This window comes from Miniopterus schreibersii (genome assembly GCF_964146895.1).
Source record: "Miniopterus schreibersii genome assembly, chromosome: 10".
Lineage (NCBI taxonomy): Eukaryota > Metazoa > Chordata > Mammalia > Chiroptera > Miniopteridae > Miniopterus > Miniopterus schreibersii.
In genome coordinates, this window is record NC_138110.1 from 47,561,587 (window position 1) to 47,589,582 (window position 27,996).

The 27,996-nt window shown below is 47.4% G+C and overlaps 1 protein-coding gene across 1 annotated transcript in view; it reads left to right on the forward strand.

The window, feature by feature from the left end:
- Window positions 1-25,903, forward strand: part of IMPA2 (inositol monophosphatase 2) — a 42,429-nt gene extending 16,526 nt beyond the window's left edge. The window contains exons 2-8 of the mRNA XM_081150039.1: window positions 2,712-2,845; window positions 9,826-9,930; window positions 12,147-12,192; window positions 14,635-14,743; window positions 23,024-23,132; window positions 23,869-24,020; window positions 25,348-25,903. Of these exons, the coding sequence (XP_081006165.1) occupies window positions 2,712-2,845; window positions 9,826-9,930; window positions 12,147-12,192; window positions 14,635-14,743; window positions 23,024-23,132; window positions 23,869-24,020; window positions 25,348-25,463 (771 nt within the window). The 3' untranslated portion in view covers window positions 25,464-25,903. The remainder of the gene's footprint in view (window positions 1-2,711; window positions 2,846-9,825; window positions 9,931-12,146; window positions 12,193-14,634; window positions 14,744-23,023; window positions 23,133-23,868; window positions 24,021-25,347) is intronic.
- Window positions 25,904-27,996: the final 2,093 nt, after the last annotated feature.

Consider the following 27,996-nt stretch of genomic DNA (forward strand, 5'->3'; position numbering starts at 1 on the left):
GTGGTAAGAGTCTCGGCATATGGGATCTGGGGCTTTGTTCTAAGAGCGGTGGGAAGCCATTGGGTAATTCTAGCATTAAAATGATACAGACTGATGCATGTTTAAAAACCATTAATCTAGCTTCTACATAGAGGCTACAGGGTGGAGGGTTGGAGTCATGATCTGGAATTGTATGAATGCCTACCACACTTGGGGATAGGGTAACTGAAAATGAAGCTTGTGTCCTGTCACGATGGAGGCCCCAGGACTCACATGCAGTGCCAGGATATCCCAGCCTCCTGAGAACCCTTCCTCACTCAGAGCCTGCTCTAGTCCCTGCTACTCAAGTGTGACCCCCAGCATCAGTGTCGCCACGGAACTTGTCAGAAATGCAAATCTCAGACCCCAAAACCCACACCTATTCAATCACAGTGTTCATTTCAACAAGACCCCAAGTGATCCATATGATTAATATTTGAGAAGCTCTAGTGGCATGTCCTCTGGTTAGGATGTATTTCTCTCTCCTCTCTAACTATATGTATACATACCCACATACACATACCACACATATAAACCATATACGACACCCTCACAAACACATATAAACCATATACACATACCACACATGCATGCCACATATTGCCCCTACACACAACATAAACCCCCACATTTACACATACACCCCCACACACACACACACCACACTGAATTGCCATACAAGATACAAGCTCACTGTCAAATGACCTGTGGACAGGACGTCTGGACTAGCTAAAAATTTAGGACGGGAGGACAGGACAGATTCTATATGAGCTAGATGTGAGGAGTTTGATATTTATAAACAAGGAACCATTGGAGATTTATTTGGTGGGAGCTTGCTCTGTGCAAATTGGTGTTTTAAGGAGATGAATCTGACAGCGATGAGCAGGATGTTTCAAATGGAAGGAACAGGAAGGCCCCAGGTGGCAGTCTGGGGGCTGGTACAGAAATATGAATGGGACTGTCTTTGGCTAGTGCGTAATGCATGACTGCTAAATGCTTTGTCTTTTGTATTACTTACAAAATACAGCCCTAGCCAGTTTTGCTCAGTGGTTAGAGCGTCGGCCTGTGGACTAAAGGGTCCCAGGTTCAATTTCTGCTAAGGGCACGTACCTCGGTTGCAGGCTCGATCCCCGGCCCTGATCCGGGCGTGTGCGGGAGGCAACCACTCTATGTGCCTCTCTCACATCAATGTCTCTCTCTCTTTCTCTCCCCCCCTCCACTCTCTCTGAAAGGCAATGAAACAAATATCCTCAGGTGAGGATTAAAAAAATAAAATAATAAAAACAATAATAAAATACATTACACTCCAAATTTTCTATAATTTGTATCTATTACCTTTGCAACTAAGATGGAAAAAACCCAAACATACAAAACCCAAAACATACAATACTTTCTAGGCTCAGTATTGTTTGGGCCAGTACTAAGGTGGGGGACTACTGTGAGAAACAGGAAAACGAGGGACTGCTCGATGTCTAGAAGGTTCTCCTTTAAAACTCCATGTGAGCCTCTCCTCCAGTCTGCTGACCTCCAGGTGAATCTCTTCATGCCCTCCTCTTCAGCTTCATCAGTACATAGTGTAGGTGGACATGGAAAGGTACTTGGGAAGTGCTTACCCAAGGTCAGAGAATATGTGTCACGCTGGACAAAAGATGTCAAGTCTGGGCAGCTGAGCGATTGAGGTGCTTTGGAAAGAAATGCAAGATTTTTGGGCCAGTGTCCAGTTCTGGAGGAAAGGTCTGAAGTCCTTTTTAGGTGTTCTAACTTTCTCGTCATGGTAAGAAATGACAGAAATTACAAGAAAGGCCTGAGCTGGAGTAGGGGTGGTTTTAGTTTGACAAATCAGCACTGACCTCTCCGAAGCGTCCTATGAATGAATAATCACTCTACGTGCCCTCCTGTTTGGATCTCCCAGGGGTTCCTGGAACCAGATTAGGCCGGGTGGGGGGTGCTAGAGGTCAGGTGCCTCTATTCCTGGCCCCTATATTTAGCCTCAGTGGGTTTAGACAGGATGTGCTGGCAGCCCACACATCTGCAGAACTTGCCTGCAAGTTCAGTACTGAGGGCTCAGTGAGGCTGCTTGGCACCAAAGCTAGTTCATGTGCGGGTACCCCTTGGGCAGTCAGTAATGCCCTGACCCAGAGCAGCAGGGAGACTGCTCCTTCGTGTTCTCGAAGGACATTTGAGCTTTCCCAGGCTTCTCAGTCTGAACGTTTGTAATCTGGATGCAAGAGCATGTTCCATTTCATGTGATTCACAAAGTGAAGTAGGGGAAATAAAGTTTTTACACAGGAATCTCATAAATTCAAATTCATGGGACCCTATGCGTCAAAGTGCGTTACATCATCTTACACTGGATGAAGTTTCATGGTCTCCAAAACCATTGTTTTTCTTCTTCAAGGAAAAATTGTTTCACAGGTAGAACAAAATAACTTCAACAAGTGAGTCTGTCATCCTTATAAAAAGAAAAGTGGGTAATGAAGACTCACTAGAATATGCTCCAGCAGAAAGTTGTGATATAATATTAGGCCCGGAGGCCTGCCAGTGATGGCAGAAGTAGGTGGCCTGCAGGCCCCCGCGCACTCCTCTCCCCGGTACTCGCCAGTCAGCACCAGCCCCCCAGGAGGGGTCGTTCCCGTGTCCGGGACGAGAGGACGCGTGTCAGGTTAACCCACCCTTCTGGACTTTCGTTCCAGATCATCAGAAAAGCCCTTTCCGAGGAAAAGCAGGTCTCAACGAAGACATCAGCTGCGGATCTTGTGACAGAAACGGACCACCTTGTGGAAGATTTAATTATTTCCGAGCTGCAGAAGAGGTTTCCTTCACACAGGTAGGTGTATTCCTGAGGAAAGCGCCCCCGACACCCACTGCCACGCCCACGAAGAAGGCCAGGGCCTGCCCCGGGAGGCTGCGCCGCGGGCCCAGGGCGCAGGCCTCACACAGGAGGCCTCGCCGCCTGCCCCTGGTATTTTATCACGTGGTGAACAAACTGACCCTTGCTTTCATTCTTTTACTGGCACCGTGATAACCCTCATGTCACTGTATTACCTTACAAGTACCGAAAAGGCTTCACGTTCCACATGGCATGCTCAGGAGGAGAGCTCTGCTCCCCTCTGCTCAGCCACTTGGCCTGTGTCTGGAGGGACTTGGAGCAGTAACGTTCCCTGGCAGCCTGTGTCTGCTTGGTGGCGTCGCGCAGATTTCCTAGGGATGTGGCCCTGAGTGGCACCCACAGCTGGTGGGGCCAGGTCCACCGCCTGATGGTGTGTCCCTGCTGGTATGCAGTGCCACAGCCCCCCCTCGCCAGGCCACAGCGCGCGGCAGGGAAGGCTGCTCTGCTGCCCTGAGTCTTTATGAGGACCCCATCCTCTTTAGAGAAGTGCTTAACCTTTCTGGAGTCGCCGTGTGGAGAATCCAATGCAAACTATACATATTTTCCTTAGGAAAATTCAGATATTTACACAGCACTTTGCGTCTAGTTCCCAGGGAGCCACAGACCCGGGTGGAAGACCCTCCTTGAGCTCTGGGGGGTCCTCAGGCCTCTTCCTCACCCCTGGAGTTCTGCAGAACAGACTTTGCAAACGACTGCCGTGGGTGCGAGGGATCTCTTTCCTTTCTTACGGAGAATCTCTAAAACTGGAATCCCAGGTATTGACCTCTGGACAGATCACCGGAACGGTCAGATTCCACATTTCTGTGTACTTACGGGGCAAAGTCCCTAAGGCCACCTCCCTCAGCGTCCATCTAGTGGAGGGCAGGCACGACAGACTTCTCCCCCGTGAATGATTAACTGAAGGAAAGGACAAGCTGGTGTTCAAATTTACCTCCCTTTTCCTGTTGTTTCCCTCTAACTGGTTAGGTTATCTAGGGTCATTCTCTCTGCCAATGGGTCATATTTATTTTCTTTTGTTGTTTTTTTTGACAACCTTTGTGCTTGAGTGTCTCTTGTTTCATATTTCCTTATTCTGTGTGAAGTCAGGATCCCTGCCATCTGTTATAATTTTTATAGGCTCTGAAATGTTTAATTTTTTAACTTTTTAAAATCTAAGTGGCAATGTCAAAAGAATTTCATAGTTTGCTTTTGTTCGCTGAGAGGAAAGAAACTGGCAGCTGTGTCTGGATGAGAAACTATTTTGGTTCTCGAGATTGCAGTGGGCTTGGTCCAGTTGTCTATGACAGAGGTGAGGGCTGGGTCGGCTATGCGGGGTCCTGTTGAAGACCTTGAGGTCACTGCAGACTAGACATAATAGTATTATCGGGGCTCTGACTGTTTTCAATCAGGTTACAGTACTCTTACCAACCAAATTCTGAAATTACACTCCCTATCGTATGTGTTGGCAGCAGTTGCTAGTGGTTTGGATCCACTGTTGTGTCAGTATGGGGTGTGGATTCCTTCTTCACAAGGTAAATTTAAATCCTGCTGTGTATCACAGAATAAAGGTCAGCATATTATATATGTGAATGCATCTTCTTCCACCTCCACTCGGCAGCCTCGCGGTCACCAGGGGACCGTCAGACTCTGAAGCCCCTTTGGAAACCATCTACCCAGATCAGTGCACCTTACTCCGGGAGCATCTCCAGCTGGCTAATGCCAAGCCTCCACTTCTGAAAAAGCCCTGGGAGGTGCAGATGCACACACCTGTCCAGGAATCGGTCATTTAGAGAAGTGGTTCCCAAACTGTGGTCCCCAAGCTCATACCCCCAGGGCATGAGGCAGAGACGGGGCTGATCTGTGGTCACCCCCTTGATCTTTACCACCACTTTCTTCTCTGCTCTGAGGGCAGTGCGGGGACATGGCTGAAGACTGGCTGTCACTGCTCCTATTCTCTGCTCTGTTTGCCTAGAAAATTCAAATTAGATGAAATCATTTTTCAATATATCTATGACCAAGTTTGTTTTTTGCTAATGACTAAGATTTAAAAGAAAGTACCAGAATTTTTGGCATTTAATTATGTTCTAGATTATAGACAAATTTATGATAGGAAAAATTGCATTCATATCATAAAATAAAACAGTCTGCTGTAATTCTGCATTCACAGTATGTCAATATAGCCCTTAAACAGCATATTAGCAGAAGGTGGCCTGTCACCCTGTTTTAGGAAGGACTTTCTTTTATTCTGAGCTTATGTCCTTCCTCACTTTAGTCTTTCATGAAAGAATATTAAAGATAGATTGCAACTGTTTTGTTTTAACCACCTGATGTAGGCTCCCTGGTTTCTTATTTTATTTTATTCATTCATGAAATCCAAAGTCTGGGTCCCTGATGGGAATGACAGGCATAGACTGAATCAAAGATTAGTGAGGTTTACACTTGTTTCTGGCCCCCGCTTTGGCAATGACCCTGCTTTTCAGGGTCTCAAACTCCTCACCGAGGAATGAAGGACCCAACCAAGATCAGCTCTGCAGTTCCTGCGCTAATGCTGACACCCAGTGATAATGACAGGAAGCAGACCAGCAGGTCCAGGTCGAGAGTTCCACAGTCTCCATCCAGGGCTGTCTCTGTTGCATGTTTAAACCTGTTTTCAGTTGATTTTGAGTTAGATCCAAGTTTTGCAACTTTGAAAATATTCAGTAGCATCACCAAACCATATGCATATGCACTCGTGCTTGTCTCTTTTGTGTGGGTTGACAAAGGCAAAGGGAGGAAGACAGCAGTGTGACCTGCTTGGCACTGACAGTGGCCTGCCCTGGCCTGGCCTGGACCCGCCTTGGCTGGATGGGGCATGTCCGTCGTGGTGACTCCTGTGCCCTGCAGTGAGCCCAGCACAGTCCTGGACTTGGAAAAAATATGTTCCCAGGCACCGCCAGCTAGACATTTGCTTTCCTTCATGTTCCCACTGTGTTTTGTGCTGGGTGCAGCCTGAGAAGACGAGGCAGAGGAACATTAATTGGCTCCCTCGTGGCCTGACCTGTCACGGAGTAAACACTAGCCAGGAAGAAAAGCCCCAGATGCGCTTGGCCATCAGTTACGACTGTGAGAAAAAAGAGGAAAGTAGTGGCGTTATGCAGCAGAATGGGTCATTCTAATGTGTCCCCCAACTTAAGCTTATCCCATTTGCCTTTTTCCCCTTGTTCATCAGATGGAGTAATGATACGGCCCGGGAACGCCTCACATTTAGTCACTTGCATTGTTTTTCTCTATTTGTGTCCCTGATTTTATGTAGATATTCCAGTGCTCTTATTAAGGTCTCGCATTTTCTTTTCTCACTTCCCTTTGTCCAAGTGGATGTCCTTCCGCACTCCCTCTGTGGAGAGCTGGAGAATGTTCCCTCCCATCTATGGTGTTAGCTTCCCACACGAGGACAGTCAGGTTTAGGTGAGTAAAATCTCTACGTCCCTCCCCACATACAATTTTTAGTGCCTCAAGAGTGGACATGGTCCACACCCCTGTTAGCTTTCAAAATGCCACCCACAGGCATGGAGCAGGTAGGTGGCTGAGCATGGAGGTGACCGAGGCACCTTTCCTCTCCTCTCAGGCAGCTGGGTAAAGAGGAGGAGAACTCCCGGGTGTGAATAGCCAGCTACTGGAGAAGTCCAGGGCTTCATGAGAGCGCTTTGCGTTCTCCCGTCAGCAGTGCTGTGCAGAACAAAAGCTATTCTAACGGGCATTGTGGGTGCTGCCGCAAACAAGCTGCCTGGCGACCCCCAGAGCCTGCGTCCCACACGTTTTGCTGATGAACTAACAGGCCTCTTGGCCCCGTGTATCTTCAGAGACCCTGTCGGTGTGCCCGGTGAAGGGCCTTTGCACTGCAGGCCATGCTCTCTACATGCACCTTAGAGGTCTGTCCCACAAGTCCTTCCTCCTTCCAGGAGACCCCAGCAGTTTCCCCTCCAGCTCTCATAGGTACCAGCTCCCCACTTAAAATCATGTTTAATTTCAGAAAAGAAAAATATCCCAAATATTCCTGGGAACTGATCTTTGCGTGTGAGTCATTTCCATTCTCATGTTGACCTTAGTAATGTCTTCTTACTGCTTTATCGAGCGTGTGCCCAATTTAAGCTTTGGCACTTGGTCCCTGTATGTTTTTAGGGTGTGGACCCTTTTCTTTAAGAACATATTCATAAGCCATTTCAGGGAAAATCACGTAGCTGCAGAAGAAGGCATTGAAAACAGATATAATTCCTTAAGGCTTTGGCCAAGGAAATGGGCAGAGCTAATTCCATGTTTAATCATCAGCTAAGTGGAGCAATTCTTTGTGCACATCACCTGTGTTTCTGCTGGGGTTAGGCGTTCGGGCGTCACCTCCTGGCCGCGCCCTGGCCGGCCCTGCGTGACTCCTCTGGCTTCCTCGTGTCTTCTACCTGGACTTGCCTGCCTGGGTGATGTGACCCAAAGGATCCAACAGCCTAGGAGGGAGGTGATGGTAGGGAGGCAGTTCCCAGCAGGAGGAGGGGGCATGGAGCAGGCAGCCGGCATTTGCTCCCTCTGGTCGCACTCTAGATTGTACACCTCTGGGGCAGATGGCGCTCACCCAAGCTTTTCTGCCAGCCGGCGTTTTTCAAGGCGTGAATTTCTCAGGTGTCACACTCAGTGCTCCCCAACCTCAGTGCTTTGCCTGCTCCTGTGTGGGTTTCTCTAGGAGACCTTGGGGAGGAGAAGGTGGAAACACCAACCTGAAAATGATATGTGTACACTCATCGTATACCCTGATCCACCTCCACATAATTTATCTACAAGGTGGGGGGGGCTGGGTGACTGTGTGTGCATAGAGAGCATGAATTTCATAATCTATGAAACGGGAATGGGCGTCCCAGAGTTGTCGGGGAGCAGGTGAATTACAGTGCATAGGACAGCACTGCAGTTGACTGAGACGTGATCTTAGAATGCAAGGTACCCGTTCGTATTTCACAGCCCTATGGATAGGACAACCTGACCCACAGAACTTCTGTCTGTACTGTCCTCAGTGATAACCCCTAGCCCATGTGCCTTGCGCGCTCTTGAAATGTGCCTAGTGAGGCTAAGGAACTGAGTTTTTAATTTTTTTTTAATTTAATTTAATTTTAATTTAAACAGCCACAGGTAGCTAGTGGCTATTGGGTTGCACAGAGCAGTTACAGAGGTTTCTGCTTCCATCTTTTTATTAATAATTTGATGTCAGTCTCATCTGCAAGTTCGTTGCTGACAGGTCTTAAGACACATGGCTCCTCTGGGAAAAGCGATTTCTAGGAGCGCCTTGCGGCTGAGGGGCAGTGTCTTGCCCCGCATTCTGACCTCGCAGCCTCTGACATCAGGGGCTAGGCAACTGCCTGGCAGCCACGGCGGACAGTACACCAAATGCCAGCAGTAGGACCGGAAGCATTTCTTGTTTGTCACTCATGTTTCCTGCTTAGTAAAAATGTGTTGTCTTCAGCCCTTCTTATTCTCTAGTACAGACATGGACATGACGTGAGATGCTAATGAAAAAACCTCTCAGTAGGGTGTTGTATTTGTCCATAAAGCAAATGTTTGCTTGGTGCCTGCCACAGGCCAGGCCCTGGTGACATGGCAGTGCCGGGGCAGAGACCCCACCTTGGTGAACCTGGCTCTGTGACACTTAGGAGCACGTCCCGAGCACTCTTGTGTGCTGAGCATTGTCTTGTCTGCTTTAGATAGAATGTGCTCTTCACTCCCAAGAACAGCTCTGGGAGGCACAGGTAAGGGCGAGCTTTGCAGGGACACCAGCTCGTAGGTGGCGGCTGTGATGCACACACTGATGCCTCACCGAGCTGTGCCGAGCCTGTGCACAGCCTGTGGAGGGTGGGAGAAGGGAGCAGGACAGGAGGGAAGACCTGAGGATGCCTTCCCTCATTTTCAGCCTAAGCAGCTGGGTCCTTGGCAGTGCCTTTTGCTGAGATAAATGTGAATAAAGACAGCTAGGAGCTCCCTTTTGTGCAGGCTAATTTTGAGATGTTGGTTGGTTTGATCAGGTTCCTAATAGCAAATAGATAGCCCACTCAATAAGTATGGTTTCAGGAGGGCTTGGACTACAGAGGACTAATTACAGAGGAGGGGACCAGGGAGAGGGGCCCCTAAAGCTGGGTGATGCAGGGGCCTGAGGCTGGGATGCTCCTGTGGGGGCTGCCAGGGATGGCGGGTGGGGGACACTGAAAGGGAGGGATAGGGCAATAATCCTAACCTCTCCTGCTTTCTCCTTTCCCTTGGGTTCCCAGGGGGCAGGAGTGCCCTGTGGGGCAGCCTACCTGGGCTCTTGGGCCAGAGGCCAGAGTGGAGAGGGCCTCTGTGGAGAATTATCAGCTCCCATTGAGCCTATATGGTGGAGACAGATGCGCTGTCACTTGTGTGCAGCTTAGGAGAGGCCAGGCTAGGTACAGGCCTGGGAGGTACAGCCATAGGTGACATTTAACATCTCAGGTCCAGTGAGGGTGTCTTTTCCAGGGTACTGCTAGAACCCGAGCCTGGGCCCTGCTCCGAGGCTGGTCTGCCTCAAGCTCTTCCTTCTCGTGTGTCTTTGGCCTTCCTTCCTCCAGACTAAAGTTAGAGTTTAGCATTGCTTTATAAGATCTGCTTCCCAGGGACTTCATTCTTGTATTTCTTTATTGCCTGGCCCACTCACACTCCCTCACGCTGTCCCAAACTCCTACATCAAGGTGTCACTTTGTGTTCTCTAAATCCTGCTGAGTCAGAAGACTGGCAGACAAATGGAAGCACAGATGGTCTCTTACAGACTCTGCCTCTGTCTGAGCCAGAGAAATGATAATGAAATCTCTTTACTGTGTCTGCTTTGTCTTCGACGGGACTGGAAGCAGTTTGAAGCGCTTTGTCTTGCGTTCTTGGTGCATTTTCTCAGGCTGAGCTCCTGCCCACCACAGGTTCATTGCAGAAGAGGCTGCGGCTGCAGGAGCCAAGTGTGTGCTCACCCCCAGCCCCACCTGGATTGTCGACCCCATCGACGGCACCTGCAACTTTGTGCACAGGTGAGCATAAGCATGGGTCACCCCATTCTAGTACCTAAACTGTCCTCTTCTCTAAGACTTTGTCTTTCCCAAAGCAGCATTTTTGGAGGCAGGAATATATAAGCAAACCTCTGATATGTTTATAGTCTCATTAAAAAGGTGATCAAGTCTTGATATTTTTAAAATAAGGTTTTCCACTTGTGGGAAACCTTCACTTGTTTAAAACCATTGTCTTTGTTATGTTTACAATGTTGGGTTGAATTAAGAAGGACCCCTGGAGAAGCAAGCAGGGTTAGAAAGGACGCGTGCACAGCCCAGGAGCTGCAAGAGCATGACATGTAGGCAGTGGTATGTGAGGGGCGACATTCCGAGTGGGAGCAAACCTCATGTCACCAGGAGATGGGATGAGGAACACATTAGAAGCTGTTCCGGATTAATTTGACTAGACTAACAACAGCCAAAGAACAGTAGGTTGTAGGGAGGTCAGAGGGGCCAGTGGGGGGAGGGAGAGGGAAGTAGGCTACAGAGCCCAGGGAGGTGACAGGGGCGTGGTCCCAGAAGCTCTGACCAATGGGGCAGGTGTTGAAGCTGTACCCACTTGTCCAGGACTGAGGGTGTTGAAATGATGTGGTTGCCAGAGGATGGTTCTCAGATAGGAACACGCATAGAACTCCTGATTGCTGGTTGACACAGGTTCCTGGCCCATCTCCAGCTCCCCACTCAGTAAGTTGGGGCATCCCATGAATCTGCATTCCTGGACCATACTTGGAGGGCCCCTGTCATAGATGACGTGGAAATGCTCCATTTCCTCACTTAAAGTGATAAAGTGTGAGCTCAGCCAGATAGATGATGGGGTCCTCGCCCTGTCACTGTCCTCTTATGTGTTGCCGCAGTCTGTTTATATGTAAGTAGGTAAACTAATCCTCATGTAGCATGTTAATCATCACCCTTTTCTAAATGTGGTTTATTGTAAGAATTCAGTCAGTCATGCCCACACAGGTAGCCCTTTTGAGGCAATTGAATAGTACCATCCGGTGATAGCAACAGTGTCACTAGACTATAATTTTAATTAAAGCTTGACACCCCCTGGGGAGTTCATGTGGCATCACAGGTCTCCCCTCTTGAATGAGTTTGCTGAGTGGAGCACCTGTTATTTCTCATTCACCATTCTGTGTGCTGGTAATGGGGACCGGGCAGCTGAGCCTTATGGTGTGGTAAAGGCCACATGTCCACTGGCCCCAGTGGCCCGAGGACCAAGGGGAACATTGGGCCAGAGAGACAACTTGGAGAAGAGCATCAGTTGTAAATGAAGCCATGGTCCTGACCCTTACAGTTCCAGAACACCATCGAGGGCCATGGCCATGTGATTCTCGTGGCCTAAAGACACCCGAAACCTTTGGCGACTGCAGCTCAGATAGGACCTGTTCGTCCTTATGTCCAGTAGTGGCGGTGCTGGGACTAAAGCAAGTGGGAGAGGGCTCCTTGGAGAGGGGAACTAAAGCTGAGCCTGGCTCGCAGTGCACTTGCTCAGTGACCCAGCCACCAGCGATGAGTGTCACATGGCCGCCACCTTGGCAGTCAGCGCTCAGATCCGGGTTTGACTGGTTTCACAGTTTTCCTGTGGGTTAGCAGTACCCAGCCTTTCCTTGTTCCTACTTGTTAAGCTCTGATGATCTTCACATAAAGGAAAGATTATTTTAAAGATGCAGAGCAGCAACAACAAAATCTCAGAATAAAACCACAGGTAAACTGCGACGTCATAGCCAGCCTTCGCCCATTGTGGCCCGCGCCTGCTGTTGGAGTGAGGAGGGCAGTTATCGCCTAGACCCAGCCTCTAGGTGGAGGCTGTGGCCCGGCACCTGTGATGTCGCCTCCTGGGGGGCCCTCACCACTCTGCCTGGCGCATGCATGCACCTGGCCTTTTTGGAGGTCTCAGTGGTCCTTTTAGGTCTGTCAATTGGGTACTTGGTCATTGTTGAATTACATCAACTTTACATGACTTGCAGAATGCTGCTATCTTACAACATGCTCAGCTAACCCTGTTTGTCTTGGAAGCAGTTAGTGAAATTGTGGGAAGTAGTTTTTAAAAAAACAGACCCACCCACACTGTGAAAAGGTCCTTCTGTGCCTTGAGTGACTATGCTGCACAGCCACACAGAGGCTCCTAAGTGCTCCCGTGTCAGTTTGCAAGAGGCCAGTATGTTTTAGAGTGTAAGCCATTCTGTTTTCCTTTGCAGATTTCCAACCGTGGCAGTAAGCATTGGATTTGCTGTGAACCAGGAGGTACGTGCTGGGTGGGGCCCTTGGACCAGCAGCCCCAAGCCCCTTGGGTCCCCAGGGCTCCGGTTCAGGTTTCATTTAGTCATCTCCCTTTTTGGTTTCAACCTCTGCACTCCTGTTTCTCTCTCTTTGTCATGTGCCTTAGTCATGACTAGTAAATCCAAGCATGTGTTTTTCAAATCTGAGAAAAACAGATGCAAACCAGTATGGGATGTGCAGACTCGGGGCTCTGTGGCCACCCTTGTTTTCACCCTGGTCTTTTTCTGATGTGACTGTGGAAGGAGAAGTTCTGAGCAGATTGTCCGAGTTAGTCTCCATGTGACCCCGGGGGCGTGTGATTTAGTCACAAAAAGAATTCCTATTTTTGGAGGACATTTTTAATCCCAATATTCCATTAATTCTTCTTTATCTTCCCCTAGCTGTTAGTGTGAGAACGTGGCTGCTTCAGGGTTCCCAGAGACCCTTGGAGCCAGCAGCATCTGAGGGCCTGCAACTTTTTATTAATCAGTTTAAGCAATAGCACTTAGAAAGGCCTTCATTTCTTTGTAGTCACTACAATTATATTTAAATAAGACTGGGCTCAGTGTTTTTCAAAGGCAGCCCTCCTTCAGAACACCATTTTTCATCTTAATCCTCAGTGTTAGCATAGATTCCCTAGCATGGAAGCGGAGAGAAGTCTATACCCCTGTAAAAGTGCTTCAGTTGAAGATAAGCAAGATTTTTAATATTGAAATTTGAGTAAGGAGTTAATTGTTCACTTGTCTCTCTGTTGAATGTTGTCACCGAACCGGGTAGGGGGTCGAGCAGTCACCTCAGAGGGTGATGCTCACAGCTGCTGTGTCAGTAACTGAGGGAGGGCAAAGTGCTGTGGGCTGGCGAGGTCGCCAGCTGGCGAGGCCCACACCCTGGGATGGGTCTGGTGTGTATGACTGTGCACTGGTGGCCTGGGCATATAGTGGATGCCCCCTGGTCAAGGGGAGCATCCCACCCTTCCTCACTGTTCCCTCAAGGCCTGAGGGCCGCCTGCTTGCCAAGGGGCGCAGGGCTCCCACCACAGGCTATCCAAGTCCAGCCCAATTCTAGGCTGAGCTGTATTTGGGAAGCCCTTTAAACCAGGGTAGGGGAGCAGGGAGGATGGTTAAGGGTTGCTGGAAGGCTGTAGGCCCTCGGTAAGTGCTGACCGAACCATCCTCCCCAGTGGAAAACACAATTCCTGCAGGTTGGGGAGTCTCTTGCACTATAATCAAATTCAGCCTGGGCCAGCCGAGACTTTCCTGAGGCATTTGGCCCTGGGTCTCTCTTAATTTCCAAAGAGATGGGTCCTTGGCTAACCCCCAGAGCAAGCACACTTGCTGTTGTTAACCCTGTCTAGTGAGAAGTCAGTAGAGGAAAGTCACAGAAACACATGGGTGTCAGGTAGCATTTTTTTTCATGCCTCTTCCTTTTACCATCCCTGAGTGGGAGGCTGTGGCCGTGGCCTGGTCACTGATTTGTGGCAGTGCGGCCACTAGGTGGCGCTCGCCCGCTCAGGGATGAGCCCCCTTTGGCGAGCCACCTTGGTCTTCCTAGGACTGCCCTAGACGCATTCTTCACACATCAGCAGTTTTGAGGATTACTTGTGGAGTTTGATTACTGTCACAAGTAGCCTCCCACCACCCCAGGGGGAAAAAGCCTTTCTAAAGAATTAAGTTTTTTCAATAACTTTCAATTACTAATGCTTGGTTATGATGTTAAGTTTTAATATGGTTTTTTTAGTTTTAGTACACTTTTAAATGTAGTAATTTTTAAAAAAAGAAAGCTTGCTTCCATGCAGGTCTAATTTTGAATCTAGACTTTTAATTCCTTTTTGAAAAGTATTTTCTATCACATCGTCATTGCATTTTAGAACACCTTCACCTTTGTTTATTTGGGTTTTTTTTAAATATCTTTTATTTCAGAGAGAGGAAGGGAGAGAAATAGAAACATCAACGATGAAAGCAGGTCATTGAGCCCGGCCGGGTGTGGCTCAGCGGTTGAGCGTCGACCTAGGATGCAGGCAATCAGGGTTCGATTCCTGGTCAGGGCACATGCCCAGGTTGTGGGCTCGATCCCCAGTTGAGGGCATGCAGGAGGCAGCCAATCAATGACTCTCTCATCATTGATGTTTCTATCTCTCCCTCTCCTTTCCTCTCTCTGAAATCAATAAAGATATATTTAAAAAAAAAGAAAAAGAAAGCAGGTCATTGATCATCTGCCTCCTGCACGCCCCCTACTCTGGGGATCGAGCCTGCAGCCCGGGCATGTGCCCTGATAGGGAATTGAACCCTGACTTCCAGGTTCATGGTTTGACGTTCAACCACTGAGCTACACTGGCCAGGCAAGAACACCTTCACCTTTGAATTACTGTTATTTTCTGTACCCATTAAGTGAAAGGCATTTGTTTTCTGTCCTGCCCCTGCCCCCCAGCTTGAATTTGGAGTGATTTACCACTGCACAGAGGAGCGGCTGTACACAGGCCAGAGAGGCCGGGGTGCCTTCTGCAATGGCCAGCGGCTGCAGGTCTCCGGGGAGACAGGTAGGGCTTCACGCGGCTTGTCTCAGTTCACTTCAGATTGAGAAATGTCCATGGAAAATGCCAAAAAGCACCATTCCCTGAAACAGTGGTGGAAATCTCCTGCTGAGAGTTCAATCTCTTTTTAGGGACACTGTGTCCCTGATGAACTAGAAATGGAGCCAGTTCTGTATCTTGATGTTTTTGTGAATGTGGCTAGGAGCTTTAAATAGTCTCTTTCTATTTTGTACTCACATCTTTCATCTTGGATGCTTAAAGAAATCCAGTCATTAGTTATGATTTGGTCTCTAGCAGTCCAATGCCGCGGGCAGAGTCAGAAGCATGCTCTGGCCTCAGAGCGTGCGGATAAATGTGAGCTGTCATGTTGCCCCCTGGATGATGTCACCCAGGTGCAGTCTGTGGCTCCCTGGTTGTGGACTAACTGTAGCTGGCTTCAGTTTCTGTGAGAAATCATGTACATAAGTGATGTTTCACTTACCACAGATGACCCACTGTCCTTGTGATGCCTCAAGCAGAACCTCAAGGGCACCCAGTAGCTCTTACAAAGGGACTACATTATATTTAATCTGCATATTACTGGTGTCAATACCAATGTGCTGGTTTAGGTGTTTCAGTGACTCTTTTTGGCCTTTTTCTCTCACTGATTAAACTGGCGATAGCTTAGCACTTTGTAGGACAGATACTGTCAGGGACAGAAAATTGCGAGACAAGTAAAGAGAAGAGCCCAAGACCAGGAGCAGGTGGATTAGGGGAAGACCTTAAAAGGTCCATAATGTCCATATTTGGGTCTGAAAAAGTAGAAAGCACAGTTTCTGCTAACTCCTTACTTGCGTGTTTCTGCAGCAGGACATCATAAGATACCCCCTCCTCCGTTATCTCCTTTACCCACCATGGCTTTGGTTTGTGGTGTCAACACTTCTCCGAGCTCCCTCTGCCTTCCTGCTGCCTCCCCTCTACCCATTTCCAGCTTCTTTGTTAAAAGTGTCTTTCCTAGTGCCCTTTCTCCATTGTCTCTATTTATTCTGCCTTTTCTTCCTCCTTGGATGACACCTGTGTGCCGAGATGGCCTCCGAGGCCATGAGAGGACTGAGGCGTGCCCTGCCCTCCCCTGGTAAGGAAGGGGCTCTCCAGCTGTGATCCATGATGATCTGGTGGACGCGGCGTCATCAGGAGCCCTGCATCGCTAACTTCTTATGTCTGGGTTTCTGCAATCCCACGACTGTTGATCCAGGCGCAGCGGGGGTATTTGCTGTAGCAGACTCCGCCTTGCAGTGCCATGACCCCACAAACAGCTGGTCTGTTAGGGAGGCGACCTGTCATTGTATGAAGAACAGGTCGGGGCAGGACTGCCTCAGGGAGTCTGAGGAGGCCCCGGGAGGCCCAGGGTGAGGGGAAGGGGAGACGTCACAGGAGGCTTCAGATAGAGGCGGGAGCAGCAGGAGGCACTAACCAGTTACCGCTTGAGTCCCAGCCCTGCCCCATTTCTCCCTCTCCCACAAACGTTTTGTTTGGCTGAGTAAAAGGTGGCATTAATTACAGCCATGCATGCCAAGAGGCAACCGCTCAAGCTGAATTGTGTAACTCAATAGTGAGAAAGCATGTTATTAAACACGCTTATGTGAACTTTGCTCTATATTTTATTTGATTACCTAACACTCAACTGGATTCACACACGCTCGGCTTTCTGGTCAGCTGCCTGCGCCGCTCGGCAGTGCATTAGAGCTTCACGTGCTCAGCGGGGCTTTCAGACCACTCGCCCAGCGCTGGCTCACCCCTCCCACATGGGCAGGCACCTGGGGTCACCACAGCGTTGGGCCCATCATAGGCCCTTCTGTCCCAGAGTGTTCGTCACTCATTGTCATAAACCCTCCTCAGCTACACACATTCCAAAGCTCTTTCATGACTATTTTTTTGTTTTGATTTCTGACTTATAAAGTCCAGTGTGTGTTTCAACCTGGTCGTTTTCTATTTGATGGGCGACTAGGTTTCTATGGGAGGAGTTCCTGTTATTTTTTGTACCTATTAAGTGAACGGCATTTGTTTTCTGTCCTGCCCCTGTCCCCCAGCTTGAATTTGGAGTGATTTACCACTGCACAGAGGAGCTGCTGTACATAGGCCGGAAAGGACTCTTTAGCAGCACTGTCTTTAGGTGTTGTGCAGACCTGGGTTCAGATCCTGATTCTGCCACCTTCTAATGCTGTGACTTGTCAGTTCACCTCTCCAAACCTCAGTCTTCATATATAAAGCAGAGTGATGATGATGAAGACATGGAGGGTTAAATAAAATTACACGTAGAAAACACTCAGCAAATTCTCTGGCACAGTACCCAAAATGAGTCATTATCAAAGAAGAAACTTGAGTCTTTGCACAAGATCAGCTACAGCCCATTGTTAGAATTAAGATGCATTTCTGGAGGAAACAGCCATTGAAACAACCACCACTAATCTTTCCCCTGTGCTTTCTTCGCCTTCTCTTTTCCAATTCCTATTAAACGTTTCTGGAATATCTTCAACTCACAAAAACAAAAAAAGCTACACTGAATAGGGGTTAAGGATTAGATGAGGCCAGAGTTTTATTAGTAGCTTTTTCTTCAAATTTTACCAGGAGAGAGAGAGAGAGGAGGGAGGGAGAGGGAGAGTGAGAGAGGGAGAGAGAGAGACACATCGATTGGTTACCTCCCACACCCGCCCTGACCAGGGTTGAGCATTGAACCTGCAACCCAGGCCCATGCCCTTGACCGGGAATTGAACCCGTGATCCTTCAGGGTACAGGCCCACACTCTAACCACTGAGCCACCGGCCAGGTCTGGGTCTCTTATTATGTGCATGTTGGGTCTCCTCTGCTTACCTTGTTTTTAGGTCACTTTCTTTTGTCACAATCTTTTTCACCTTTTCCACCAACTTTTTTTAAATCTCCTCTTTCATCCTTTATTTTTTATAAAGCATGATACATTGGGCTTATTCATTCTGTATTTCTTTAGTTTTATTGTCTCCTCTGAAATGTTTTCTGATTCTTTCCTAAGTTCTATCTCCTCTACTTTTGAGTTATGCTGTTCTTTCATATAGTCTTATTTCTTTCTTCTTTTTTAAAATTTTCTTTTTCAATCACAGTTGATATTAAATATTATATTCTTTATTTCTTTTACATAAAGCTATTTCTGTTTTGTGGATAAATCTTTCTGGGCATTCCTTGATTGACTAGAGAAATGTTTTTCTGCCCCTGATCTTCTTCCTTATGATAATTGTGTATAGGATTCAACCATGATTCTTTCACTTTTTTCTACTAGAAATCTGTATTCCTGACCTTGTGTGGGGGTGGGGAGGGATGTCAAGACAGTTTTTGTACTTTCACAGCTCCAGAGCTCCCTCTTCTGTTTTTGTGATGTGCTAAAAATTGGCCTTGCTCTTAGATTTTTTTTTTTTTTTGGCTCTGTTTCCCTCCTTTACTGTTATCTGGATCTTCTTTTTCCTTTGCCTTTATTATTCCTGTCTAGTGACTCTGGAATTCACTCCCATGCATTTCTTCTCAGGACGTGCCCTACGAGGCCCTGGTCATAGGGCTGGTTGGCTCCCTACTTTCAGACCTTACCCCACATCCCATACCAGGGACCCATGAATTGATGTGTGCTCAGCTCCTCTCATATTGGCCCAAGCTGGTTTCCAGTGAGTGGCTATTGGTGATTTTGAGGTTCTCCTGTTCTCGGGTCCAATAAGATGCTCGATGCTTCTCTCTTCCTCCTGATGTCACGATGCCAAATGATCTTATAGCTGCTGGAGGTTTGCTCCACCCATTGTGTTTTGAGGTTCAGATATACCTTGACCATATAGTTGTGTGTGTGTGTGTGTGTGTGTGTGTGTGTGTGTGTGTGTTGGGGGTTTTATTGAAGATGATGTCTATAGTTTTGTTTTTTGCTCTCCTAGTTGTTCTGTCTGTTTTTATCAGAGGAGGCTTGGAAAGGTTAAAATCTACATGGTTGTTGCATAGATTTCCAGTTCTGTCTTCTCCAGGATTCTAAAGAGTACTTTTTATTTCCAAATTACCTGTGTGTTTTTTAAAATAATTTATTCAGGTGAAAGTCAAGTAACATAAAATTAACCATTTTAAAGTGAACAATTCAGTGGCAGTACATTCACAGTGCTGTGCATTTGCACTCTCCAAGGTAAAGCCTTGTACCCATTAAGCACTGTCTCCCCGACACACCCCCTTCCTGCCTCCACCCCCAACCACCAATCTTCATTCTTAGTACTTAGGTTTCTAAGTTAAATAAAGTTGAATTTTATTTTCATATGAATAGCTCTTAAGGGTCTTTAAGAAGTCTGAAAGAATTGGGACGTGTGTATGAAAACACTCTGATATAGTGTTGTTTCGGGAGCTCTACACTCAGCAAAGCCAGCCAGTGCCCAGAGGGGACATTTTCCAGACTTAAAGCACAATTGCCTCTTTCTCCAGGAGTACATATTTCAATGTATATACACTTGCCTTTAAGCTGTAAAATTTCTCTTAAGACAACAGTACTCTTTGGTACTCTGGGTATTTTTAACTTTGTTCAAATAGAAAAAGGGTTTTCAAACTGTTGGAAGTCACAGACTACATCTTTTCACCCTAAATAAAATCTGTTTATTGAAAGAGTATACAGAGATGCCCTACTTCAAAATCTATTAGTTGTTGTTTTTTATTATTGTAGTAAAATATACAGTATATAACATAACACTAGCCATCTGAGCCATTTTTAGGTGTATAGTTTAGTGGTATTGATTACATTCACAATGTTGTGCAACCATTACCCCTATTTCCAAAACTTTTATCACTACAAATAGAAACTCTGTGCTTAGTAAGCAATAGCTCTCCATTCCCAACCCACACACCCCTGAAGACACAGAATATTTTAAATCAAAAATACAATTAGTATTTGATTAAAAACTAAAATATTATGATAAATATTGGGAAAATGGTAATAAAGTACAAATATCATAGTAATTGTAGATAATCAGGAATAATCATAGTATAAGAAGATATTAAGCAGGCCTGGCTGGCGTGGCTCAGTGGCTGAGCATCTCAGGGCACGTGCCTGGGTTGTGGGCTCGACCCCCAGTGAGGGGTGTGCAGGAGACAGCCGACCGATGATGTTTCTCTCTCATCGACGTTTCTCTCTCTCTCTACCTCTCTCCCTTTCTCTCTCTGAAATCAATAAAAAAAAGAAGATAATAAGTAGAAGAGATCTGTAATTTTTACCTTTTTTCTTATCTAAGGCAAAATAAAACAGAAAGCATTTGCCTGTAGGTGGCAGCACTCAGACTTCCTTTTTACTATTCTTGATTTCATTTGGGAAAAAATATATTAGCAGGAGTGAGAAAGAATAGATACATTGCAGCTGGAAGAAGAGGGTACAGAGACACCTTTTCACAAGTTTAAAACTGTGGAAAGAAACCCCTTCTTTCGCATATCACCAGACAAGCTTGAGTTTAAGTCTGGGCCTTAACCGCTTAAGGGCTACATGGCCTCATGCAGGTCACTTCTCCAAGCTTGGTCTCCTAGCTGTGAAGAAAGGACAGTGAGACAGCAAATGTGACAGAGGACTGAGAGCATTCATGGAGGTGTCTGGAAGAGAGTAAGATGTGAACGATTGCCGTTTCCACACTTTGTTTAATTTCCCTTGTGAAACAGCCTGGTGGCACTTAGTTTGAAAATCCCTGCCCTTCCTGCACCAGCCCTGCATGCGGGGGAATCTGCTTGTCTAGGCTGACACTCTGGGGACTTTGCTCTCTGTTCACCCTGCAGCCAGGCCCTCCCTCTGATAAGGAGATTGGGATAGGCCTTGGCCTGAAGCAGTAGTCACATGTTATGAACCTGATTAAAAGTGGGTACTTATCTCCCTGTGGAAACTGATTGTCCAGCTTTCTAGTGGGGGGGGGGGGTGTTTCTTCAGTGTCTTCCTTAATTATCAAAATCTCAGATATGCATACTCTTTCATTCAGAAATTCCACTTCAATTAAACTATCCTGAAAAAAATATATCAACATGACTGCACAAACCTATATAGAAAAAGAGATAACATTGTTTATAATAACAAGAACTGAAAATGTTCATCTGTGGGGGAAGGTTCAACCAGTTCTTCCATTGGGTAGAATAACATTCAGTTGTTACAAGTACGGAAGGATGGTAAAAGGTGTACTCGGTGTATTGTTATATCAAAAGAGCAATTAACAAAATAACCTGTAAAACTGTTTTTAAAAATCTGATGTCCACATGCATGGGGCGGTGTGTGAGATCTGAAGTCAGGTAAGGAAATTAGAAGAGTAGACAGGGGCCACCCACTGCTGCTTCACTTCTGCTTTCCTCCACAGCCTCCTCCAAAACTGCTCATCTTGCTTCCTTGCTTTCCCTGGCTAAAAAGCATGCACACCATCTAATTTCCTTTTAAATTTTAATTTAATGGGCACTCCCCGAATTTCAATGTATCATTGTTCAAAGGGGCATTTTTAGCTAAATATTTATAATTCAGAATTCATTCCAAACCCACCCCCCAAATAGTGTTGTATATAGTGATTAGATTTTTGGACTGGTCAACACAATTCTACTTAACTCAAAAATTCCTCTCATGCCCAGACAGGCGTGGCTCAGTGGTTGAGCATTGACCTAGGATCCAGGAGATCGCAGTTAGATTCCCAGTCAGGGCACATGCCTGGGCTGCGGACTAGATCCCCAGTGGGGCACGTGCAGGAGGCAGCCGATCAATGACTCTCTCATCATTGATGTTTCTCTCTCTCTCTCCCTCTCCCTTCCTCTCTTTGAAATCAATAAAGATATTTTTAAAAAAATAAATCCTGTCATAAATTCAAAAATATCAGCAGTTTAACAAACCGACCCAAACAAGAAGACTCTTATCAATGTTTCCTTAATGCTTGTGTCTGAGGGAAAGTGTTCATTGCTTTGATACCCACGTATAAATGTCTACTGTGCCTGGCTTTGTTGATCTTTTTCTTCAAAAGAAGTCTATTTTTCCAGGGGAAATACCATCTTAGTTTTACAGCCCGGGGGATGGGGGTAGGAGTTGACCTCTGGCAGGGTTAACTGGGTCCTGTCCATGGAGACCATGGAGCTGCGTGGCCCCCTTATCCCTTGTTGTGGGCAGTGCCCAGTGCACTTACGCTGGACACATGGGAGGTGCATTCGCTCAGCTTTAGTGCCGGGTGTGCCTGGCAAGGAATGATTCAGACCTCCGGAAGGCAGGTGGCTTTGATGTGGAGCCAAATGGTTTTTTAGAAAGTGTTTAAAGTATAAAATGGGAGCCTGGATATAAGAAAAGGGGGAAGTGGGTGTAGGTTCTGTCTGAGAAGAGATTGCTTTCTCGGGGTCATCTGGTCCCTCAGTGAGAGGTGACTGCAGATTTCGACATGGGATTGGGCCCACTGAGCGAAATAACCTGTGGGGGGGGTGTTCCCTCCACTTCATGAACACACCTGGTGTGGCTGATCGTGCCCGAGCAGCAGGCCTGAAGAGACATGACAGCCTAAATTTGGTTGTGTTTGGGTGTATGGCCAGGTAAGGACAAGCTGATTGTGCTCCCCACCAGTGAGTCAGGCACAGGAAGGGAGCCCGGTCACGTCCCTCCGTGCCCAGGGGCCAGCTTCCTGGCACGCGGTCCTCCACGCCTGTCGCAGGAACGGTGGGCTTGGCGTGAGCGCCTCGCCACTCTGCACGGCAGAGGCCACACAGCTACCACGTCTGCCTTTACGTGGAGGGGGTTACCCCTGACGGCTCCCTTTCCAAAGACAGTACTTAAAAGTTGCTTTCTCCAACTTTTTGGGATAATGGTATTTCCATCTCTGTGACCCCAGCAGTTAAAGAAAGGTTCTTATAGACAGATTTAATTGATGAGGCATTTTTTTCCTTCAGACATTGAGTGGTCCCAGTTTGGAGTCATTCTGTTTTCATTTGTGATTGAATGATGGTGATTTCCCTAAGACACCAAACTCTTCAAGTTTTCATGCTAACTAGTCCTGAAAAGAGAGAACTGAAAAACCTCCCACTGAAATCAGAATCGGAAAGCGGCTTTAACAGATGATGAGGAAATAGAGAGTGGATTTTGTTTCTCTCTGTTACAGTGTCCTTACTTTTCAACATAGGTATTAGAAAAACTGTATAGCTTAAACCACTCAAAAGAGACTTATTCTAGAAGGAATGAGGGTCTGATATTTGAAGTTCACTTCAGGGAAAACCCCGACTATTCAGTTAGAACCAAGACTTGATTTTTCTGATTACAGGACATTCTTTCTATTGCAGATCTTTCAAAGGCCTTGGTTCTAACAGAAATCGGTCCCAAACGTGACCCTGCTACTCTGAAATTGTTCCTGAGCAACATGGAGAGGTTACTCCACGCCAAAGCTCATGGGTATGACTCTTCAGTTCCTGAAACACCCTGGGGCCAAGGAGAAATGTGCCAAACACACAGTCTTGCTTCAAACTCCCCGGGGACTGAAAGAAAACGGTCCCCGTGACAGGAACACGCGCAGCCGGGGCTGAGGCCCTGGCCGCCGCGGTGCTGCGTCGTGCAGTGTGGGAGCTCCTGCAGCAGCTGTTAGGAAATGGACAGGGGACCTTCGTTCCTTTCTGAGCAACCTTGAAAAACCAAGGAACTGGTCTCAAGCCACCCAACCGGCCAATCCTGTGTGTGCTTAGGGCCCTTCCTAAATGATGTTCCCTCAGTAAACACTTAGGAAAATAAATCCAAGTCCAGTTGAATCCTCTTTGTCTCCCATCCTCCGTCTAGGTCTGTGCTGTAGCTACCAGCCACAAGAGGTGATTTAAGTTAAACTTGGGTCGAGTTAAGCACTGAGCTGTTCAGTTGTGCTAGCCGCATTTCAGGTGCCCACCAGCCACAGGTGGCTAGAACCACCCAGGGCAGAACGTTTCCATCATCACAGGAAGTTCTGTTGGACAGCACCGCACTGGACTCTAGATTTTGGATCTAGAGCCTGTTGGTAGAAGCCCTGTGGCTTACTTTCAATGACTGGGAATGCTCAGCAGAGGGAGTGACTTTGGTTGAAGTAAGCATGCGCACTATTTAAGAGCAGTCCGATTTGTGCACCGTGACACTCACGTGCATTGCTGTCTTCCCTCCCCCCCAGGGTCCGAGTGATCGGGAGCTCCACCTTGGCGCTCTGCCACCTGGCCTCGGGAGCTGCGGATGCCTATTACCAGTTTGGCCTGCACTGCTGGGACATGGCTGCTGCTACCGTCATCATCAGAGAAGCAGGCGGCATCGTGATGGACACCTCAGGTGAGCCCATCTGACCCTTGGTTTGCCCGCAGTCCCCAGGGGTACGACAGTGGAGACTAGACTGACACCTCCAGACTGAATGTCCCTTGCTTCCTTGGAGCCTCTGCTGATGAGAGGGCATCGGAAAAGCAGTGGTCCAGAGCCTCCCGCCCTTCCTGTCTTCCTGCTCTATGCCTCTCAGCATGAAAATAGACCGTAGGGTCAGGATATGTGGCCGGGCAGGAAGAGCACCACCATTTACATTCACGTAACATTTGACAATTTTCTAAGCACACAAGCCGAGGAGACTGGCAGAACAGGCGTCACGCTCCCCAGTTGACAGAGAGGAGGCTGGTACCCCGCGGCCCTGTGGTTTGGCGTTAGATCAGCACAGTCTGCTACGTGGGTGCCCTGTGAGGTTTTAGGATGGATCTGAAAGGTGCCTGTTACTTACGCTTCAAGGTTATTGCCTTCCAGGGACTGACCCCACTGGCCAAATGCAACCCCACTTAGCATCTCTACCGCTGTTACGTCCACTTAGCTGCAGCGAGATGGCTCATCTCATGTGTAGGGATAACCAGTCAGGGGCTGGGTGAGTCCTTCTAGGCCCCATTCTCGCCCAGCTTTTCAGTCCTGAGCTCGTTAGCAGAAACATGGGGGCTTCCTGTTAACTATTGGGTATGTGCAGGGGGTCTTTTGTCATTTCATTTCTACTTCTTTCCTCTTTCTCCTTTGAAAGGCTTTAATTGAGCTGCCAGAAAAGTATAAAACTGAAGAGGTATCAGCCTTAGATGGCAAGGCCAGGCAGACCAGTTTCAGATTAAAAACGCTCCTGACACTGGATTTAACCACGCGAGCACACGTGTGTGCACGGAGGGCTCCAGCAAGGCCGTTACTCACATCCCCCGAAGCACATGGCTTCAGCGTCCATGCCCAGCTGCCTGCTCCCCACAGCAGCCGGGATGGGTTGCCAGTCGGAAAAACCAACTCGTGGGGTCTGGAGTGCCTCCCATGCAGCCTGGAGGCTGAGAACTGCTCTCCCCTGTCCTGGTCTAACCAGTCATTGGAACCTCAGTCCTGAATGTTGGGCCTCAAGCTACATTCTCCCAGCACAGCCTCCAAAACGGCCTTGGACTGTGGCACCTCCACTGCACTCACATTGGGGTGGTGCCAATGCTGAAAGGCATCACCCCTCTCTGACCAGGCTCACATCTGTGCCACACCGTTTGTTCCCGCCTCGGGCACAGCCTGCGAGCTTTGTTTTTCTGGGAATGGGCGCGTGCTGAGTTATCCTGGACTATTCTGCCCTCTCCAATAACCCTGGTGCTCTCTTCTTCTCTGTCCTCAGGCGGACCTCTCGACCTCATGTCTTGCAGAGTGGTTGCTGCAGGCACCCGAGAAATGGCGACACTCATAGCTCAGGCCTTACAAACAATTAACTACGGACGGGATGATGAGAAGTGAAAGGGCGCCGAGGACAGAGAAATGCGACCCCAGGGCTGGTTCTTCCTGGGAATGCTGAAGCTGGCAGCCAGTCCCTGGGGAGGAAGCCACCTTGAGCAGCCTGCACTCGACTCAAATTCTGCGTCCCTAACCACCCCAGAGGGAGGTGTTCTGCTAACGTGGCTCTGTGGTTAAATCCACGCCTTTCACCAGGATTTGGTGTTTAACTGGTTTCTTTCTTTAATCTCATATAACCTTTTTCAGGTTAGTACAGGTTCTTCTATCAGGGCCAAAACCCAAATCTCATGATGTACCTATTGATAATTCAGTCTCGATTTTTTTTTTTTCCAGAATGCAAATCTCAGGTAATACGGCTTTAGAACTGCTGATAAAGCGGACTTGTTCTCAGGCCCTCCCCCATGGTACTTCAGAAGGCAATAAATCAAAATAATGGCACTCAGCTTACCTGCTTCCCTTCATAAGTGCGTCGTGTATTTCCCCAAACAATGCACAAAATCCACAGCTGTAGATGCATTTAAGACTCTAATGATGACTATTAGGAAGACAATACCCAGGGGTCGGAAGTATTCCCCATGGACCAATCCAATAAATCAAAGAATGAACCTGTTGAGGTATCAACCTGTTTTAACCAAGTAGCTTGTTTGTTAATATCTTATAATTGAGTTTCTACAGTACCAGAGGCGTTGATCTGGGTAGACTCCACCTTGTCCAACCAACAAGTAACCTAACACAATTCTATTATCTAAAACCACCTTAAGGAGAGAGCCTAGGGACTTCTGTTGTGCAGCTGTGGCCTTAGCAGTACACTCAGCATGTAAAGGAGTAGCCAGAAGGTGTACACAGGGCTCCCTCATAAATATTAGCATTTATGGACCCATTAGCTGGTGCAGAGGTGTTAGCATCATTCATTAAAGACGCAAATACTGTATCACTACATATTGAAAGGCCACCTAACTATGTGGGACTGACACGAAGCCTATAAATGGTCTCATTTACACTGGCTGAGCAGTAGATCTCATTTTCCCACCCCAGTGTTGGGTTAAATTGAGGCAAAGAATGGCGGGTATGTGGATTTAGTATTTTAACTTTATAAAAAGGACTCGCAGAACAATTTAAGCATACAGTGGCATTTGGGATTCTGATGAAGTTACTTACAGGGTAAATGAGGGGTCTCTTCCTTTGTGTCCTTTTTGGTTTAATGTCGCCACTCCTGTAGTTAGTTAAGTTTCCTGCAGTAGCTATTGTTTGTGAAATCTTAATTGTAGTGTTGTCTTCCCATGCATTAATAGACTAGGAAGCAGGTAGCAAATAGGGAGGAGGGATAAAGGGTTCGTGTTGGAGAGAAGATCTTGATCCGTGATCTTGGGAGAGCAGTCCACTTCAAGACTCCTTCTGCTTCTGGGGAGGAGACTCACTGGTGGTCAATTCTAACTTTAGATCTCTGGCTGGTGTGCAGCTCAGGAATCTGGAGGAGCCCTTTCCAGTTGACAACTGGGGACCCAAGGTTCAAGTCCACAGAGTTTGGCTGCCATCTGGGTAGTGAAGAGAACCTGGTCTTTGTTCCTTCCAACAACATTCAAAGGCCGTCTTTGTTAGGTGTTGTTTCCAGAAGACTCACTCTCCCGGTTTTAAGTTGTGAAAGGTTCAACCTTCTGTAGCAGAGTCATGGAAAGCTTCCTTTACCTGATGGAAGGACAGTTTGGTCTGATGCATTAAAGCTTTAAATACTGAGTCATATCAGAATTTATGAGTTCAGGAGATACATACGGTTCTATCATCAAAGTATGTATAGGTCTTCCATTACTATTTCATAAGGTGTTAATTTACACTTTCCCATAGGTGTTGATCTAATTACCATGAAAACCAGTGGTAGAACTTTGGGCCAGGGCAGTCCAGTTGATTCTGTTAATCTAGCTAGCTTTACTTTTAAGTTACCATTTGTCTGTTTGACTTTACCAGGTGACTGAGGACGGACGGCAAGGACAATGGTAATGCCAGTGTCAGCAGCATCTTATTTAATTGCTTAATTATTTATCTGGTGAAGTGAGTTCCCCTATCACTGGAGATTTCTTTGGGGATAAATCCCATAAAGGAAATATTTTCTAAAAGCTTCCTAGCCATGGTTGTGGATCATTTTATCTGTGCCATGTCAAAGTCATAAAGCAATGGAAAAAATATCCCTCTGGGAATAAATTACCCAGATGCCCTACCACCACTTCCCCTTGGGCTATTAACTGATAAATTTGCTATTTAAAGGAAGCAGTTTTCTGTTATGATCTGAATGGGATGGCCAGGTAAACCCCAAGAGGCACACCTTCAAGGGCCCAGACGTGTGAGGATTGGGAACTCTTTTGGGACTAAGGAGTCTAATTCCTGCTGGGCGTGTGGGCCCCTGCTTTTGATACCTACAGGAAGATGACACTATATGCACAGCCACAGGACTTCAGGGTTCAGGGTCTTAGTGGCCACTTGGTGCTCCTGCCACCCCTCAGAGCCTTGAGTCGCCTCCGCACCCCCTGACCAGTGTCCAGCC